The sequence below is a fragment of the Gymnoscopelus braueri genome (assembly GCF_963280865.1).
Source record: "Gymnoscopelus braueri genome assembly, chromosome: 24".
Lineage (NCBI taxonomy): Eukaryota > Metazoa > Chordata > Actinopteri > Myctophiformes > Myctophidae > Gymnoscopelus > Gymnoscopelus braueri.
Genome location: NC_137626.1, coordinates 280,343 through 300,000, shown reverse-complemented (window position 1 = coordinate 300,000; position 19,658 = coordinate 280,343). Strand labels below are relative to the sequence as shown.

Genomic DNA, 19,658 nt, shown 5'->3' with positions numbered 1-19,658 from the left:
TTCAAGACACGCGCTAGCTTCGCAGTCCCTCCTCCTCCTCCTTCTCTCAGCCAATCGGGAGCTGATGCGCTCCGGCCGAGCGCACAGCGAGTCTTGCTAGGCTTATCTCCCACATTTGCATGAGGTTAACTGTGGTAATACAGTTTATGTTCCTGTGGCCAAACTATAACCTAAAATGGACTATTCTTTAATAATTCGTGTTCAATATGTCCTAAGCTTTATATTAAGACCACACACATTATACATTCACCTTGTATGAGTGATTTAGACAGAAAGAGATGATTAAATAGCTTGACCTTATTCCTTAGATTCAAGAAGAGAAGTTACGTACAGTTAGCTGGTTTCTCCTCCAACCACTTTTCACCAAGGTTCACTCTTGTGTATTTACTACAAAATAAGCATTCAGTGTGAAATCAGAATATTTACAAGACTTCAATCTGAGTCTGCATGTCTTTCTAGAGACAGAGATCTTCTGGAGAGAGAGATAGAAAGCACAGCTGCATTCACCTTAGCCCTCTCCCTTGCATAAAGACAATAGTACTGTAATCAGCCTACTAACTAACAAAAGAATGCTCTGTTGGACTCCAGCCAGCTTCAAACATTCTGTATACAATAGGACAATAGGTCTATTTCCTGTAGGTAAACACACGTTTCTTTGGTTAATCAAATCAAGGGACGGCATTCTTTATTTTCCCAGGCCCCTCTTCACACTCCAGGAATGTAGGACCAAATGTCCCTTTCATCCCTTTTCCTGTTAACTTCACCTGGGACCACAGTTGTTAGCATATGGCTTACGATAAATAGTATTCACTATTTACTCATAAATGATTGTCTTGCGAGATACTTCAAATACAGAGACAGTGTAGTGTCTCAGTAAACTATAGGATCATAGAATACAGAGAGACAGTGTAGTGTCTCAGTAAACTATAGGATCATAGAATACAGAGACAGTGTAGTGTCTCAGTAAACTATAGGATCATAGAATACAGAGACAGTGTAGTGTCTCAGTAAACTATAGGATCATAGAATACAGAGACAGTGTAGTGTCTCAGTAAACTATAGGATCATAGAATACAGAGAGACAGTGTAGTGTCTCAGTAAACTATAGGATCATAGAATACAGAGACAGTGTAGTGTCTCAGTAAACTATAGGATCATAGAATACAGAGACAGTGTAGTGTCTCAGTAAACTATAGGATCATAGAATACAGAGAGACAGTGTAGTGTCTCAGTAAACTATAGGATCATAGAATACAGAGACAGTGTAGTGTCTCAGTAAACTATAGGATCATAGAATACAGAGACAGTGTAGTGTCTCAGTAAACTATAGGATCATAGAATACAGAGAGAAAGAACAGAACTAAACAGAGCAACAATTTCAGTTGATTATTGTATGCTAGCAGCTAAAAAGCTGTCATGGAGATCTTTGCCGTTTTTTAACAGGAATCTGCTCATTAAAAGGCATTTTACTGTCCGTGGCAGCGGCCATGAATAATAGTGAAATGATGAATAGTGAAAGAACTACAGATGCAACAGGCTCTTCTCCATGGCGTCACACCCGGTCTCGCCAAGATCTCGCCCGTAGCTGCTGATGAGTGTGTGTGTGTGTGTGTGTGTGTGTGTGTGTGTGTGTGTGTGTGTGTGTGTGTGTGTGTGTGTGTGTGTGTGTGTGTGTGTGTGTGTGACTGTGTGTGTGTGTGTGTGTGTGTGTGTGTGTGTGTGTGTGTGTGTGTGTGTGTGACTGTGTGTGTGTGTGTGTGTGTGTGTGTGTGTGTGTGACTGTGTGTGTGTGTGTGTGTGTGTGTGTCTGTGTGTGTGTGTGTGTGTGACTGTGTGTGTGTGTGTGTGTGTGTGTGTGTGTGTGTGTGTGTGTGTACCTGGTAGACTTGCACGCTGGATGGGGGGGTGTGATGGTAGACCTCTGTGGCAGTGAGACAGTCTGCTCTGACCTGCTCTACAATGACACCCTGCAGACAGACAGACAGACAGACAGACAGACAGACAGACAGACAGACAGACAGACAGACAGACAGTGAAAGGTTAATAAATCACAGGTCAGGTAGGTTTAGGTTAGTGTGGGCCAGCAGGTCAGAGGTCAGAGCACAGGTCAGGTAGGTTAGTGTGGGCCAGCAATGTTCGGAATTCGCCAATCAGGCTGGAATGTGAAAAATCAGGCGGATGGGACGGATCCGTCTTGATCACTTAACTAAAGAGATCATTTGTACAGATTTACGTGATGTTTGGACAACATTTGTAGGAGTAATATTTTAAAAAACAGTTTTTTAAAAATGGTGGCGCTATAAAAGGGCAAAGTTGAAAGGGTGGCATTTGTGGCCTCAACCTAGTGCAAATGTGCGTGCAAAGTTTCACCGCGATCGGACGCTGCGTTCAGGATTTGCAACATTTTGTTGGAAACGGGCCACTCCTGAAAACGTCAATGTCAATCGTAGCCAGTCAGGATGGAATATAGAACATCTAACAGATCCGTCATGATCACATGACTCTAGAGATCATGTTTACCGATTTACGTGAAATGTGGATACAATCTGAAGGAGTAATATCAAAAAATTTGTTTTACATAAGTCGGCCTCCTGGTGGCGCTATAAAACGCAGATGTGAAAAATGCTGGGTAAAGGTTTTTCCTTGACCTCTAGGGAGTGCACAAACAAAGTTTTACACAGATCGGTGCAGTTTTAGATAAAAACACGAATCGGCCTATTATAGCGCCACCATGAGGCTAATTTGAAAGATTTCAAGTGGCATTTCTCCTCTGCCTAGTGAGAATGTGCGTGCAAAATTTCATGGAAATTGCATGCTGTGATCATGATTTGAGGCATTTTGTTAAAAACGGAGCACTCCTGCAAACTTTGCAAGCCATTTTTAGCCAATCAGGATGGAATATGAAAAATATGAAAAACCTGTTTCGTTTAATGACTATAGAGATACTGTGTACTGATTCGCGTTACGTTTGGACAAAATATGTACAAGTACTGTCAAAAAATGTGTTTTGCAAAAGGTGGCCTCCTGGTGGCGCTATAACAGGCCCATGTGAAACATTTGGGGCAAGGGTTCTGAATTGGCATCCAGGGAGTGTGTGTGCTCAGTTTTGCTGCGATCAAGCCAACGGTGCCAGAGATTAGCTGTCCACAGACGGACGGACAGACGGACGGATGGACGGATGGACGGACAGACAGGGTGCAAAACATACTCTCTCGCCAGGCTGAAAGGCATGGCGAGAGAGTATGTAGACAATTAGTTCAAACAGCAGGGCGGTACAGTAAGTCTCTCTATTTATCCCTAAAATACTATAACACGTAACACGTACATGTAACACGCACGTTACGTTATGCATACCGTAGGTGTGTTTTGGGCGTTACGTTATCCATACCGTAGGTCTGTTTTGGGCGTTACGTTATGCATACCGTAGGTGTGTTTTGGGCGTTACGTTATCCATACCGTAGGTGTGTTTTGGGCGTAACGTTATCCATACCGTAGGTGTGTTTTGGGCGTTACGTTATCCATACCGTAGGTGTGTTTTGGGCGTTACGTTTGTGGTATGCAGAGTGCCGGGCCCTTAGGCAGACAGACAGACAGACAGACAGACAGACAGACAGACAAGTGCCTGCAGACAGACAGACAGACAGACCTACAGACAGACAGACAGACAGACAGACAGACAGACAGACAGACAGACAGACAGACAGACATGTACCTGCAGTCAGACAGACAGACAGACAGACAGACAGACAGACAGACAGACAGACAGACAGACAGACAGACAGACAGACAGACAGACAGACAGACAGACAGACAGACAGACAGACATGTACCTGCAGACAGACAGACAGACAGACCTACAGACCTACAGACAGACAGACAGACATGTACCTGCAGACAGACAGACAGACAGACAGACAGACAGACAGACAGACAGACAGACAGACAGACAGACATGTACCTGCAGACAGACAGACAGACAGACAGACAGACAGACAGACAGACAGACATGTACCTGCAGACAGACAGACAGACCTACATACCTACAGACAGACAGACAGACAGACATGTACCTGCAGACAGACAGACAGACAGGCAGACAGACAGACAGACAGACAGACAGACAGACAGACAGACAGACAGACAGACAGACAGACAGACAGACAGACAGACAGACAGACAGACAGACAGACAGACAGACATGTACATGCACCTGCAGACAGACAGACAGACAGACAGACAGACCTACAGACAGACAGACAGACAGACAGACAGACAGACAGACAGACAGACAGACAGACAGACAGACAGACAGACAGACCTACATACCTACAGACAGACAGACAGACAGACAGACAGACAGACAGACAGACAGACAGACAGACAGACAGACAGACAGACAGACAGACATGTACCTGCAGACAGACAGACAGACAGGCAGACAGATAGACAGACAGACAGACAGACAGACAGATAGGTACCTGCAGACAGACAGACAGACAGACAGACAGACAGACAGACAGATTCCACAACAACATCCAACATCCCCAACATCCAACATCCCCACCAGATTCCTCAGAGACGCAGCGGTCTCCATTGCTCCCATAGTAGCCCACATTACAAACTTATCCATCAGTCAGTGTCACATCCCACAAGAATTCAAGTTGGCAAGAGTAATCCCTCTATTTAAAAAAGGAAGCAAACTAGATCCTGGCAACTATAGGCCTGTTTCCATCCTTTGTTCCATCTCAAAGGTTATAGAGCGATCAATCCAAGAACAAATCAACAGCTACCGTCACCTACCAGCGAGCGTAAACTGTTGTTTGAATTCCAATCGGGCTTCAGAACATCCCACTCCACTGACACATGCCTACTATATTTGACCGACTACATCAAACGTGAGGTAGACTCGGGGAAATACTGCGGCATGGTCATGCTGGACCTCCAAAAGGCGTTTGACACTGTAAACCACGCAATTCTACTTGATAAGCTGAGGGCGATTGGTTTTGATTGCACATCACTAAATTGGATGAGATCTTACTTGGAGGGTAGAGAACAAGTGGTTGACATCAACGGAACCATGTCCTCATCCCTCCCGGTGAGCTGCGGGGTTCCTCAAGGCAGCATTCTAGGGCCGTTACTGTTCCTTCTATACATTAACGACATGAATGCTGCCTGTAACTGCAAACTGTTCCTGTTCCACTCCTGATCTCGGGTGAGGACAAGTTGCAAGTTGAGGAAGCTCTCAGCTCTGAACTCTCAAAAATCCGTACCTGGCTTACCGATAACAAACTGTCTCTACACCTTGGGAAAACTGAATCCATCCTATTTGGGACCAAACATTCCCTCAGTAAAATGAAGGTAAATGACTTCAAGGTCAAAGTCGATGACACAATCATCACTAGCAAAGAAGAGATTACCTATTTGGGATGTATTCTTGACAAATACCTGACAGGTGAAAGCATGGCAACAAAGGTGGTCAAAGGAGTAAACCAGAGAACCAGATTTATGGGCAGAGTTTCCTCTTTTGTCAACCCTCAGGCCCTCAGGACCCTCTCAGGGGCCCTGATTCAGCCCCTTTTTGACTATGCTAGCTCCTCTTGGTACTCCAACACCTCAGTGTCACTGAAGACTAAGCTTCAAACCTCCCAAAACAAACTGATCCGACTACTTCTCGGACTGGGGCCCATGACCCACCTCTCTCCCACTCACTTTGCCAGCCTAGGCTGGCTCAGGGTGGAAGACAGGGTTAAACAACTAAAAATGGGTCTGGTCTTTGATTCTGATTCTGATTCTGATTCTGTCTTCAAAATTGTAAATGCAGATTTGCCCGAAATGCCCCCCTATACCCGCATATCTGTATAAATACCTCGAAAAAGTTAGTGACACCCACAGCCACGAAACTAGAGGGAGCGTAAACAACAATCTGGTACCACCCACCCATAAAACAAACATGGGCAAATTCTCCTTCTATAGCACAGCCACCAAGGAATGGAATAGTCTAACCCCATCCCTCAAAAAATGCAGTTCGCTGGGCTCATTCAAAACAGCCCTAAAAACTCATCTTTCTGGAGGCCGAAAGAGGAGCTAGTACCAGTTTCCCTGTAGACAGACGACCCCCCCCCTCCTCTTTTTTGTACATATTTTGTATTTCCTCATGCTTTTTTTGTATATAATTTTTATTTTTCCATGCTTCCCCCCCCCCCTTTTTTTGTACATATATATATATATATATTTTTCATGCTTTTTTTTTTTTTTTTTTGTACATAGTGGTATTTTTTCTGTATTATCTGTATTTTCATGTTGATTTTTTAACTGTTTGGTTGCTACTATATATGTCTAGGAAATTAATTCAAGGACCCCAACGGAAACAACTTTTTTGGCCGGACCTTTTAGACAAAAGCATTATAAATGTAACTGTGTTGTTTTACATTCTTTTGCCTAATAAAAATTTCAATCAATCAGACAGACAGACAGACAGACAGACAGACAGACAGACAGACAGACAGACAGACAGACAGACAGACATGTACCTGCAGACAGACAGACAGACAGACAGACAGACAGACAAGTACCTGCAGACAGACAGACAGACAGACAGACAGACAGACAGACAGACAGACAGACAGACAGACAGACAGACAGACAGACAGACATGTACCTGCAGACAGACAGACAGACAGACAGACAGACAGACAGACAGACAGACAGACAGACAGACATGTACCTGCAGACAGACAGACAGACAGACAGACAGACAGACAGACAGACCTACAGACAGACAGACAGACAGACAGACAGACAGACAGACAGACAGACAGACAGACAGACAGACAGACAGACAGACACCTGCAGACAGACAGACAGACAGACAGACAGACAGACAGGTACCTGCAGACAGACAGACAGACAGACAGACAGACAGACAGACAGACAGACAGACAGACAGACAGACAGACAGACAGACAGGTACCTGCAGACAGACAGACAGACAAACAGACAGACAGACAGACAGACAGACAGACAGACAGACAGACAGACAGACAGACAGACAGACAGACAGACAGACAGGTACCTGCAGACAGACAGACAGACAGACAGACAGACAGACAGACAGGTACCTGCAGACAGACAGACAGACAGACAGACAGACAGACAGACAGACAGACAGACAGACAGACAGACAGACAGACAGACAGACAGACAGACAGACAGGTACCTGCTCTGCTAGCTTGTGGAGGACAGACAGGTAGAACTTGTAGAACAGACTGAGGGTCAAAGTTCGCCTGTAGGTCACCATGCCTCCCGGCACCGTGGGCTCAAGGGTCATCTCCTCAGCCAATGAGGAGCAAGCTTCCTGCAGAAGCTCCTCCCCCCAGTGTCTGTAACATTTGAACACAGTATTTCAGATTAGTATTGAAGGGACACAGTAGCGCCCCCTTGAGGTACAGCGTGTCACTGAACAACAGACATAGATACAATACAAGTATCCAGATACAGTGGTGTAAAGTAACTAAGTAGATTTAATGGAGTATTTCCCATTTTCAGTACTTTTACTTCTACTCCACTACATCTTGGAGGCAAATATGATACTTTTACTCCACTGCAATTATTTGATACTTCTAGTTACTAGTTACTTATTATATTATAAAACATACATTAACCACTTTATGTACTGTAGGCTATTTATGAACATAGCAGATACATGCTGTGTGTGTCTGTGTGTGTGTGTGTGTGTGTGTGTGTGTGTGTGTGTGTGTGTGTGTGTGTGTGTGTGTGTGTGTGTGTGTGTGTGTGTGTGTGTGTGTGTGTGTGTGTCTGTGTGTGTGTGTGTCTGTGTGTGTGTGTGTGTGTGTGTACCTCCCCACCAGTCTCCTGGTTGTCTTGGTAACCATCACGGTGGTGGGGGCCATGCCTCCATAACTCAGGCGGAGGTCCTGAACCACCGAGGTTCCTTCAACGAACGTCACGCTCATCCCTGACGTCACGATGCTGATGTCATCCTCCCTGCGAGGGGAGACCTTGTAGGCCCTGAAGTACTGGCCCTGAAACGGTTAAAAAACAACCCCTTTATGTCCTACCAGGACCTTTAGAACGGATGGTTTTATGTCCTACCAGGACCTCTAGTACTGCTGGTTTTATGTCCTACCAGGACCTCTATACTGATGGTTTTATGTCCTACCAGGACCTCTATACTGATGGTTTTATGTCCTATCAGGACCTCTAGTACTGATGGTTTAATGTCCTACCAGGACCTCTAGTACTGATGGTTTTATGTCCTACCAGGACCTCTAGTACTGATGGTTTTATGTCCTACCAGGACCTCTAGTACTGATGGTTTATATCCTACCAGGACCTCTAGTACTGATGGTTTTATGTCCTACCAGGACCTCTAGTACTGATGGTTTTATGTCCTACCAGGACCTCTAGTACTGATGGTTTTATGTCCTATCAGGACCTCTAGTGCTGATGGTTTTATGTCCTACCAGGACCTCTAGTACTGATGGTTTATATCCTACCAGGACCTCTAGTACTGATGGTGTTATGTCCTACCAGGACCTCTAGTACTGATGGTTTTATGTCCTATCAGGACCTCTAGTACTGATGGTTTTATGTCCTACCAGGACCTCTAGTACTGATGGTTTTATGTCCTACCAGGACCTCTAGTACTGATGGTTTTATGTCCTACCAGGACCTCTATTACTGATGGTTTTATGTCCTACCAGGACCTCTAGTACTGAAGGTTTTATGTCCTACCAGGACCTCTAGTACTGATGGTTTTATGTCCTACCAGGACCTCTAGTACTGATGGTTTTATGTCCTACCAGGACCTCTATACTGCTGGTTTTATGTTCTACCAGGACCTCTATACTGATGGTTTTATGTCCTACCAGGACCTCTATACTGATGGTTTTATGTCCTACCAGGACCTCTAGTACTGCTGGTTTTATGTCCTACCATTATATGTGTATACAACAATGTATGCTTTTATTTTAAGATATTCTTTATTTGCACTATAAATAAAGTGTGGGGTCGCCAAAACGTTGCCACCATAAAACGGGGTTGTGGCAAAAAGATGTTTGAGAACCGCAACTGTAAGGAATCCGAATATGAATTAACATAATTCATATTCATGTCATTATCATATATGAATAATTACCTTGCTGCTGTAAGGAATCCGAATATGAATTAACACAATTAATATTCATGTCATTATCATATATGAATAATTACCTTGCTGCTGTAAGGAATCAGAATATTAATTAACATAATTAATATTCATGTCATTATCATATATGAATAATTACCTTGCTGCTGTAAGGAATCAGAATATTGATGAGAATCTCTTCAGGTTTCAGGACAGTTTTCCTGTAAGATGTGAAGAAACGGTCGTCCATGTCCACTGTACGCCTGGCTCCTACACACACACACACACACACACACACACACACACACACACACACACACACACACACACACACACACACACACACACACACACACACACACACACACACACACACACACACACAGGCTGATGTTTAGAGCAGTTCAAGGTTCAAGCTGTCTTTCATAATGTGTGTGTGTCTATGTGTCTATGTGTGTGTGTGTGTGTGTGTGTGTGTGTGTGTGTGTGTGTGTGTGTGTGTGTGTGTGTGTGTGTGTGTGTGTGTGTGTGTACCTGTATCCATTAGTGTAACCTTGCAGCCGGCTGCCATGAAAACAGGGTTGAGATCAGAGATAGGACTGGCTGTCATGATGTTACCACCTACACACTGCATAAACACAACAAACACCAATGTAATGAAATACACAAAAAAATATTTTGCAAATCAGGCCCCTCCCACACAGGCCCCTCCCACACACTTTGGAAGCCAGGTTTAGGGGTTAGAGATAGAGTTATGCCTGAATGTGTGTGTGTGTGTGTGTGTGTGTGTGTGTGTGTGTGTGTGTGTGTGTGTGTGTGTGTGTGTGTGTAGATAGATAGATAGATAGATATATACTTTATTGATCCCGAAGGAAATTTGTTTTGCTCAACGGCTCCAGTGCAATACATTCATACAGAGGCCAATAAAAAAGAAGCATGGTAAACATTTAAAAAAAACATTACACCAATGGGAATGAATGAATGCATTAATAAAAAACTATCAGTTATAAGCAGTTAAAAGACCTAGGTAAAAGCAGTTAAAAGAGCACAGCTAAAAAAACAAATAAATATATATAGATCAGCTGGTCAACCCCCTCCCCCTCCCTCCTCTCTCCCCCAGTGCATCATTATGCAGCCTAATGGCCCTTGGGATAAAAGAGTTCCTGAATCTGTCCGTGCTACACTGCAGTGATCGGAGCCTATTGCTAAAATTGCTCTTCTGTGCATAAAGTGCTGTGTGCAGTGGGTGGCTGGCATCATCAAGAATGGACACTGCCTTGGCCAGGGTCCTCCTCTCTGCCATAGCCACCACTGACTCTAGCTCAGTCCCAGTCCCTATGACCTTGCCGGCCCGCCTAATCAGTCTGTCCAGTCTGACTGTATCTCTCTGTCTGGCATTACCTCCCCAACACACCACAGCATAGAAGACAACACTGGAAACCACTGACTGGTAAAACATCTGCAGGAGCTTCCTGCAGATGTTAAAAGAGGCCAGTCTCCTCAGGAAATACAGCCTGCTCTGACCCTTCTTATAGAGACTGTTCGTGTTTGCTGACCAGTCCAGTTTATGATCAAAGCTCTACTCCCAGGAACTTATAGGACTCGACCACCTCAACCTCCACCCCCCCGATGGAAACTGGTTGTGGGGTGGGGCGGGTTCTCCTGAAGTCGATAACGATCTCCTTGGTCTTGGCGATGTTTAGCTGTAGCTTGTTCAGCTGGCTCCAGCCCACAAAATCCTCTATCACTTTCCTGTACTCCCCCTCCTCCCCCCCCTTAATACACCCGACGATGGCTGTGTCGTCGGAGAACTTCTGCAGGTGGCACATCTCCGAGCAGTGTCTGAACTCTGCTGTGTACAGGGTGAAGAGAAGGGGGGCCAGCACAGTCCCCTGTGGGACTCCTGTGCTGCAGATGATAGTGTCGGATGTACAGTCCCTCAACCTGACATATTGTGGTCTGTCGGTGAGGTAGTCCATGATCCAGGACACAAGTTGTGGGTCAACATGCATGCTGGTCAGTTTATCACGTAATAGGGGGGGCTGTATGGTATTAAAGGCGCTTGAGAAATCGAAAAATAGTATCCTCACCGCACCACTTTCCCTGTCCAGGAATGTGGAGGCCCGATGAAGTAGGTATAGAATGGCGTCCTCCACCCCCACCCTCTCCCGATATGCAAATTGCAGGGGATCCTGGGCATGTTGCACCTGGGGTCTGATAAAGTGGAGAATCAGCCTCTCCAGAGTCTTCATCAGGTGAGAGGTCAGCGCTACAGGTCTGAAATCATTTAGTTCACCATGGCGCCCCTTCTTAGGCACCGGAACGATGCATGATGTTTTCCACAGTGTGGGAACCTTCCCCAGCCTCAGGCTCATGTTGAAGATGTGCTGAAGAGGGTCTCCAAGCTCAGTGGCACAGGCCTTCAGTAGCCTTGGACACACCTTGTCGGGGCCAGCCGCTTTCCTGGGACGGATTCTCCGCAGCTCTCCTCTGACCTGGTCTGCTGTGATGAGACGGGGGGTGGGGGGAGGGGGGGTGAACAGTCCATGTTCAGTTTGGGAGGAGAGGGGGGGAGGAGGGGGTGTGGAATTGGGGACTTGATGGGGGGCGGGAGGGACAGGAGGGGGGACAACCCCGGAGTCAAACCGGTTAAAGAAGGTGTTAAATTCATTTGCCCTCTCTCTGCTCCCCTCCACTGCACCCCCATTCCCCTGTTTGAGGCCTGTGATGGTCTTCATGCCTTTCCACACTTCCCTCATGTTGTTCTCCCTCAGCTTCCTCTCCACCATCCTCCTGTAGATGTCCTTAGCCTTCTTAATACAGTGCCTAAGCTCCTGCTGTGCGCACTTCATCTCCTCCTGGTCCTTGTTTTTAAAAGCCCTCTTTTTCCTGTTCAGAACAGCCTTCACCTCACTGGTTACCCAGGGCTTGTTGTTGGCGAAGCAGCGCACTGTCCTGACCGGAACAACCACATCCAGACAAAAGTTCATGTAGCCCGTCAGGCAGTGTGTTAAGCCCTCAATGTCCTCACTATGTGGACCCTGCAGTACACTCCATTCAGTGGACTCGAAGCAGTCTCTGAGGGACTCCTCCGCTTCTGGGGTCCACTTCCTGATGGACCGTGTTTTGACGGGCTGCCTTTGAACTAGTGGAATGTACTGGGGCTGTAGATAGACCATGTTGTGGTCGGACTTACCCAATTGGGCGAGGGGGGTGGCCGTGTATGCCTTTTTGATATTAGCATACAGCAGGTCAATAATCCGGTTTTTCCTGGTTGGACAGTCCACAAACTGATGGAAGGCAGTAAGTGTTGAGTCCAGGGTCACGTGATTAAAGTCTCCCGATATGACAATAAAGGAATCTGGGTGCTGTGTCTGTAGCCTAGCAACAGTTGAGTGTAGCGTCTCACACGCTGCCCCTGCGTCAGCCCTCGGGTGGATGTAAACACAGACGGCAATAACGTGTGATATTTCCCTAGGAATATAGTAGGGTCTTAGGCTAACAGCTAACAGCTCTATATCGCTGGAGCAGATGATCTCCTTCACAGTCACATGGCCCGGGTTACACCATCTGTTATTAACGTACAGTATAAGACCCCCACCTTTCGTCTTCTGACACACTTTGGTGTCTCTGTCCGCCCTCACGAGACTGAATCCCTGTAGCTCCGCAGCGGTGTCTGGTTTGCGGCTAGTTAGCCATGTTTCCGTCAGTATGATCAGGCTGCTTTCACGATATATCCTCTGCGTCTTGACCAGCCCTCGTAATTCGTCCATTTTCATACTGGTCAGCACGTTCACATTTCCCATTAACACCGAGGGAATGGATGGCTTATACTGCCGCCGCTTGTTGTTTGTTAGCCCGGTCTTCACCTTGGCACCGGCTCTACACCCCCGGTATTTCCTCCTCAATTCCCCGGGGATCGGGTGGCGGGTGCCGGCGTGTCCCGTTTTCCTAAACGCGAGCAGATCACCTCTCGAATAAACGAGGTTACTGCCGCTGCGATAAACAATGTTTTTATCCATAGGATATATAAAGAGCCAAAGGAAACAAAAAGTCCCCTTATAGGAAAAGAAAAAGCTCACAAAAGACACTCAAACAAGAAAACACTCAGAGCAGATGAAACAGCAGCCTGCTCGCAGGCGCTCACTAGTCTCTCACGAGACTCCTGTTAGGGACCAGTCGAAATTTACATAAGGGGGGGCATGGAGGAAAATAGGGGAGGGTCATGCCTTTCTAATTTTGGTCCAAGGGAGGGTCAGCTAATTTTACTTTGAATCCAAGGGAGGGTCATGCAATTTTGAATTGATAAAATAGTCCGTTTTTTATATACCTTTTTAGTACAGCAGAACAGTGGTCAATGACCCCTCTCCATTTCAAAGGATACAAAGAATTCAAATCAAGTAACACCTTGTCTATTTAGAATCAATGACGGTCGTTAACAAGCCATCAACGCACAGCGAGTGTGAACGACCCAGTCAAATCTATTCAGCGTCTTAACGATGGTGGTTGAACAATTAAGCAAAACTTCAACAGGCGTTATTGGAGAGATGCATTATAAATAGGCCTACTATAACTGGATATTCATAATCATTTGAAGTAATTCTGTGCATGTGATTAATGTGGATCTATATGGACAGTTGTGTATAGATGCCTAGCTCCACAAGTAAAACCAGAAGCATCAGGCCATAATTGATAGCCTAATTTGTTTTATGTAGGCAACAGTGTAGTTGTAGTTGATAATTAAAAGGGCAGAGTGACAAAAGTTTTAAACTACTGGTTACCAAATATTCAACTTTCTTCAATCTGACCAGGATTCAATGGGTTTCCCACATGTAAGATGAGAACACTATCCATTCTGCTACCACTACTACAGATACACTGTGCATTTAGCAAGACTGACTACACTACAGCAATGTTCTAATCAATGTGGAAAGCAAAACATTGGACATATCAGTTTTAAATGTCATGTTGAATTTGATGGGGAGGGTTAGGGGTGTCAAGAATTTCACAATACGATACATGATGTTGGGCATGATATCGATATGATATATTATTAATGTTCTTTTCTCATGTATCATCAACATTGGCCATCATCTTATAAATAACGTTATAAAGCAAGTTAGAAACAATTACAAAGTGCTTTGTACACACAAATAAATACATTTGTGCAAGCTTAATGGAGAAGGGAAGTTCTCAATAACTATAAACCCATTGTTTCAGAGGACAGATAGACACTGATATAACAAATATAATATAATATAAGACTGCATAACTATAAATTCCACAAACCTCATATTTTTGTCATCTGGACTTTACCAACCAAGTGCAGCCTAGTTATTTCCAACAGCTAAAAAAAATCTATAATAGGCCTATTTGAGAGTGCAGATGCATGTCACATTAACGAGCGTCAACGAGCATCAGCTGACACACAACACCTCCCCTCTGCAGTGCTTTAAACTGAAAGTGACTGACTGGAGTCTGTTTCATTTCTCTCCAAAATACCTTGAATATGATGGAGGACATGATTAATAATTACTATGATTATGATAAGCTTTACATTTCATATCATACAGTAAAAACTCCTAACTTTCACCGGCAAAAAAAAAGAAAGTGTTTTTTTTTTATTACAAAAACAATTAAAAAAAATATTACGATACAGTATGACATCATGACAATACCTATCATCACATTTTAATACCACGATAGGCTATATCGTGACACAATATATCGTGACACTTCTACGCGGGGAGGGTTACTCTTTTTTTTGTAATCACTTGGGGAGGGTCATTGATATATTTTTTTTGTCAAAGGGAGGGTCATGACATTTTAGATCAGGGCACATACATTTCCTCCATGCCCCCCCTTATGTAAATTTCGACTGGTCCCTTACTGAACAAACACTCAACAGTGTGTGTGTGTGTGTGTGTGTGTGTGTGTGTGTGTGTGTGTGTGTGTGTGTGTGTACATACAGCTACGTTGCATATCAGAACACAGTGGCCCTCATTAATCAAAGTGGTGTAGAGTAGTGGTGTAGAGTAGACCAAATAATGAGCGTACGGCGAGATCACCGCAATTTTCATTTATCATCTATGGTGACTTTGATCATCATACGGCCCGCTCAGATCCCACGTCAGGTCTAAACCTGTTTGTTCATCCTAGACCTGCAGAGCAGCATGTCTGACCGTCTGACAGGCATCTGGACACAACGTATCCACTCCTTAATGTATCTCTAACACACTGATAAATAATCCCTGTGATAATATAACATTTTATAAAGGCCTAGGCTACATCATGGACATGCATGTCTATTTTATTTCTAAGTTACAATGACAAACAATTATAATCTAACAGCCTATTTGCAATGTTATAAGTAAGGTGCTTAATCATTCACTCATTTAAACAAACTGCTATAACATTCAGATAAGAATGCAGATCTGGCTGCATTGGTTAGTTGAAAACGGCAGATCTACATGCGTTGTGAGCTTATAGATCTGCTATTTGCAATATATATGAGCGCTTGATTACTGCAACGCACTCTACTCTGGCCTGCCAAAGAAAACAACTGACAGATTACAACTTGTTCAAAATGCGGCAGCCAGAATTTTAAGTAAAACTAGGATGAGAGAACATATCACTCCAGTTCTAGCTTCACTACACTGGCTCCCGGTTGTTTTTAGGATTGATTTTAACATTATTTTAATAGTTTATAAAGCTCTAAATGGTCTGGCACCTTCCTACCTCTATGACTGCCTAGAGAGATATGTTCCAAACCGGCCCCTCAGGTCTTCAAGTGCTGACCTGCTCGAGGTGCCTACAATGACTTATAAGAAATACGGTGAAGCAGCATTCTGCTTTTACGGACCGACAGCGTGGAATAAACTCCCATTACACCTAAGACAGGCAGCCTCTGTCGATAGCTTTAAAGCACAACTCAAGACCTATTTCTTCACTCTTGCTTTTAGCTGATTCCTTGGTTGATTTTTTAAGTCCTCACTGTATTGCCTATTTTAATGTTGTTTTATGCTTTTCTTTTTTTTGTTAAATTTGTGTTAAATTGGTTGTAACTGTAATTGTATTCTTGCTCTGTAAAGCACTTTGAGCTGCATTTCATGTCATGAAAGGTGCTATACAAATAAAGTTTATTATTATTATGCAAGAGCATTTTCTGCAGTCTGGACCGGTGCCGCTGTAATCGTTTCATGGACAGAGAGGTCTCAGTGAGTTATATACAGTAGCGTGTCCTATGGAGTTATGTTTAACCTGAGTTAAAGATGAAAACCTGACGCTCCAAACCTGTGCTCAGCCCAGGTGTTCTTCATGCTGTGGATTTATTTGGACCACCAGGAGATCAGAGATATAACCATCCAGCACACACCAGCCTTCATCCATTAATGTTTATAATTCACTCATCAATCACTCCATAAACACATTATGACAGCCTTGCCAGGCTATCTGTCATTAACATGATAAACCCTAACCCTCTGTCATTAACATGATAAACCCTAACCCTCTGTCATTAACATGATAAACCCTAACCCTCTGTCATTAACATGATAAACCCTAACCCTCTGTCATTAACATGATAAACCCTAACCCTCTGTCATTAACGTGATAAACCCTAACCCTCTGTCATTAACATGATAAACCCTAACCCTCTGTCATTAACATGATAAACCCTAACCCTCTGTCATTAACGTGATAAACCCTAACCCTCTGTCATTAACGTGATAAACCCTAACCCTCTGTCATTAACATGATAAACCCTAACCCTCTGTCATTAACATGATAAACCCTAACCCTCTGTCATTAACATGATAAACCCTAACCCTCTGTCATTAACATGATAAACCCTAACCCTCTGTCATTAACATGATAAACCCTAACCCTCTGTCATTAACGTGATAAACCCTAACCCTCTGTCATTAACATGATAAACCCTAACCCTCTGTCATTAACATGATAAACCCTAACCCTCTGTCATTAACGTGATAAACCCTAACCCTCTGTCATTAACGTGATAAACCCTAACCCTCTGTCATTAACATGATAAACCCTAACCCTCTGTCATTAACATGATAAACCCTAACCCTCTGTCATTAACATGATAAACCCTAACCCTCTGTCATTAACATGATAAACCCTAACCCTCTGTCATTAACGTGATAAACCCTAACCCTCTGTCATTAACATGATAAACCCTAACCCTCTGTCATTAACATGATAAACCCTAACCCTCTGTCATTAACGTGATAAACCCTAACCCTCTGTCATTAACGTGATAAACCCTAACCCTCTGTCATTAACATGATAAACCCTAACCCTCTGTCATTAACGTGATAAACCCTAACCCTCTGTCATTAACGTGATAAACCCTAACCCTCTGTCATTAACGTGATAAACCCTAACCCTCTGTCATTAACGTGATAAACCCTAACCCTCTGTCATTAACGTGATAAACCCTAACCCTCTGTCATTAACGTGATAAACCCTAACCCTCTGTCATTAACATGATAAACCCTAACCCTCTGTCATTAACATGATAAACCCTAACCCTCTGTCATTAACGTGATAAACCCTAACCCTCTGTCATTAACATGATAAACCCTAACCCTCTGTCATTAACATGATAAACCCTAACCCTCTGTCATTAACATGATAAACCCTAACCCTCTGTCATTAACATGATAAACCCTAACCCTCTGTCATTAACGTGATAAACCCTAACCCTCTGTCATTAACATGATAAACCCTAACCCTCTGTCATTAACGTGATACACCCTAACCCTCTGTCATTAACATGATAAACCCTAACCCTCTGTCATTAACATGATAAACCCTAACCCTCTGTCATTAACGTGATAAACCCTAACCCTCTGTCATTAACATGATAAACCCTAACCCTCTGTCATTAACATGATAAACCCTAACCCTCTGTCATTAACATGATAAACCCGAACCCTCTGTCATAAAGGATAAGGATAATTCCTTTTAACAGGTCGTTCATGAAAGTCCTTGCGGTCTTGTTTCCAATGAGAACCTGTGAGCAATTGGGGTTAAGAGTCTTGCTCAGGGACAAATTTCATATCATCGGCGCATATGCTGGGATAGCCTGGAATCGAACCTGGGGCAACCAGGTATCATTAACATGATAAACCCTAACCCTCTGTCATTAACATGATAAACCCTAACCCTCTGTCATTAACATGATAAACCCTAACCCTCTGTCATTAACATGATAAACCCTAACCCTCTGTCATTAACATGATAAACCCTAACCCTCTGTCATTAACATGATAAACCCTAACCCTCTGTCATTAACGTGATAAACCCTAACCCTCTGTCATTAACATGATAAACCCTAACCCTCTGTCATTAACATGATAAACCCTAACCCTCTGTCATTAACGTGATAAACCCTAACCCTCTGTCATTAACATGATAAACCCTAACCCTCTGTCATTAACATGATAAACCCTAACCCTCTGTCATTAACATGATAAACCCGAACCCTCTGTCATAAAGGATAAGGATAATTCCTTTTAACAGGTCGTTCATGAAAGTCCTTGCGGTCTTGTTTCCAATGAGAACCTGTGAGCAATTGGGGTTAAGAGTCTTGCTCAGGGACAAATTTCATATCATCGGCGCATATGCTGGGATAGCCTGGAATCGAACCTGGGGCAACCAGGTATCATTAACATGATAAACCCTAACCCTCTGTCATTAACATGATAAACCCTAACCCTCTGTCATTAACATGATAAACCCTAACCCTCTGTCATTAACATGATAAACCCTAACCCTCTGTCATTAACATGATAAACCCTAACCCTCTGTCATTAACATGATAAACCCTAACCCTCTGTCATTAACGTGATAAACCCTAACCCTCTGTCATTAACGTGATAAACCCTAACCCTCTGTCATTAACATGATAAACCCTAACCCTCTGTCATTAACGTGATAAACCCTAACCCTCTGTCATTAACTTGATAAACCCTAACCCTCTGTCATTAACGTGATAAACCCTAACCCTCTGTCATTAACGTGATAAACCCTAACCCTCTGTCATTAACATGATAAACCCTAACCCTCTGTCATTAACATGATAAACCCTAACCCTCTGTCATTAACATGATAAACCCTAACCCTCTGTCATTAACGTGATAAACCCTAACCCTCTGTCATTAACGTGATAAACCCTAACCCTCTGTCATTAACGTGATAAACCCTAACCCTCTGTCATTAACGTGATAAACCCTAACCCTCTGTCATTAACGTGATAAACCCTAACCCTCTGTCATTAACTTGATAAACCCTAACCCTCTGTCATTAACATGATAAACCCTAACCCTCTGTCATTAACATGATAAACCCTAACCCTCTGTCATTAACATGATAAACCCTAACCCTCTGTCATTAACCCTTACTAACCCTAACCTGTGAAATCAAGATCATTCCTGGGATCAAATATAAGATGGTTTGTAGAACTTTGTTCACTCCATTGATAAATGAG

General features: G+C 43.7%; 1 protein-coding gene across 1 annotated transcript in view; it reads right to left on the bottom strand.

Moving 5' to 3' along the window:
- The window catches only part of xdh (xanthine dehydrogenase), a gene marked incomplete at its 5' end in the record, with an annotated part of 70,071 nt that overhangs the window by 35,315 nt on the left and 15,098 nt on the right, over positions 1–19,658 (bottom strand). Inside the window, 5 exons of the mRNA XM_080421986.1 lie at positions 1,878–1,967; positions 7,217–7,379; positions 7,858–8,042; positions 9,306–9,415; positions 9,680–9,773. Of these exons, the coding sequence (XP_080278112.1) occupies positions 1,878–1,967; positions 7,217–7,379; positions 7,858–8,042; positions 9,306–9,415; positions 9,680–9,773 (642 nt within the window). The remainder of the gene's footprint in view (positions 1–1,877; positions 1,968–7,216; positions 7,380–7,857; positions 8,043–9,305; positions 9,416–9,679; positions 9,774–19,658) is intronic.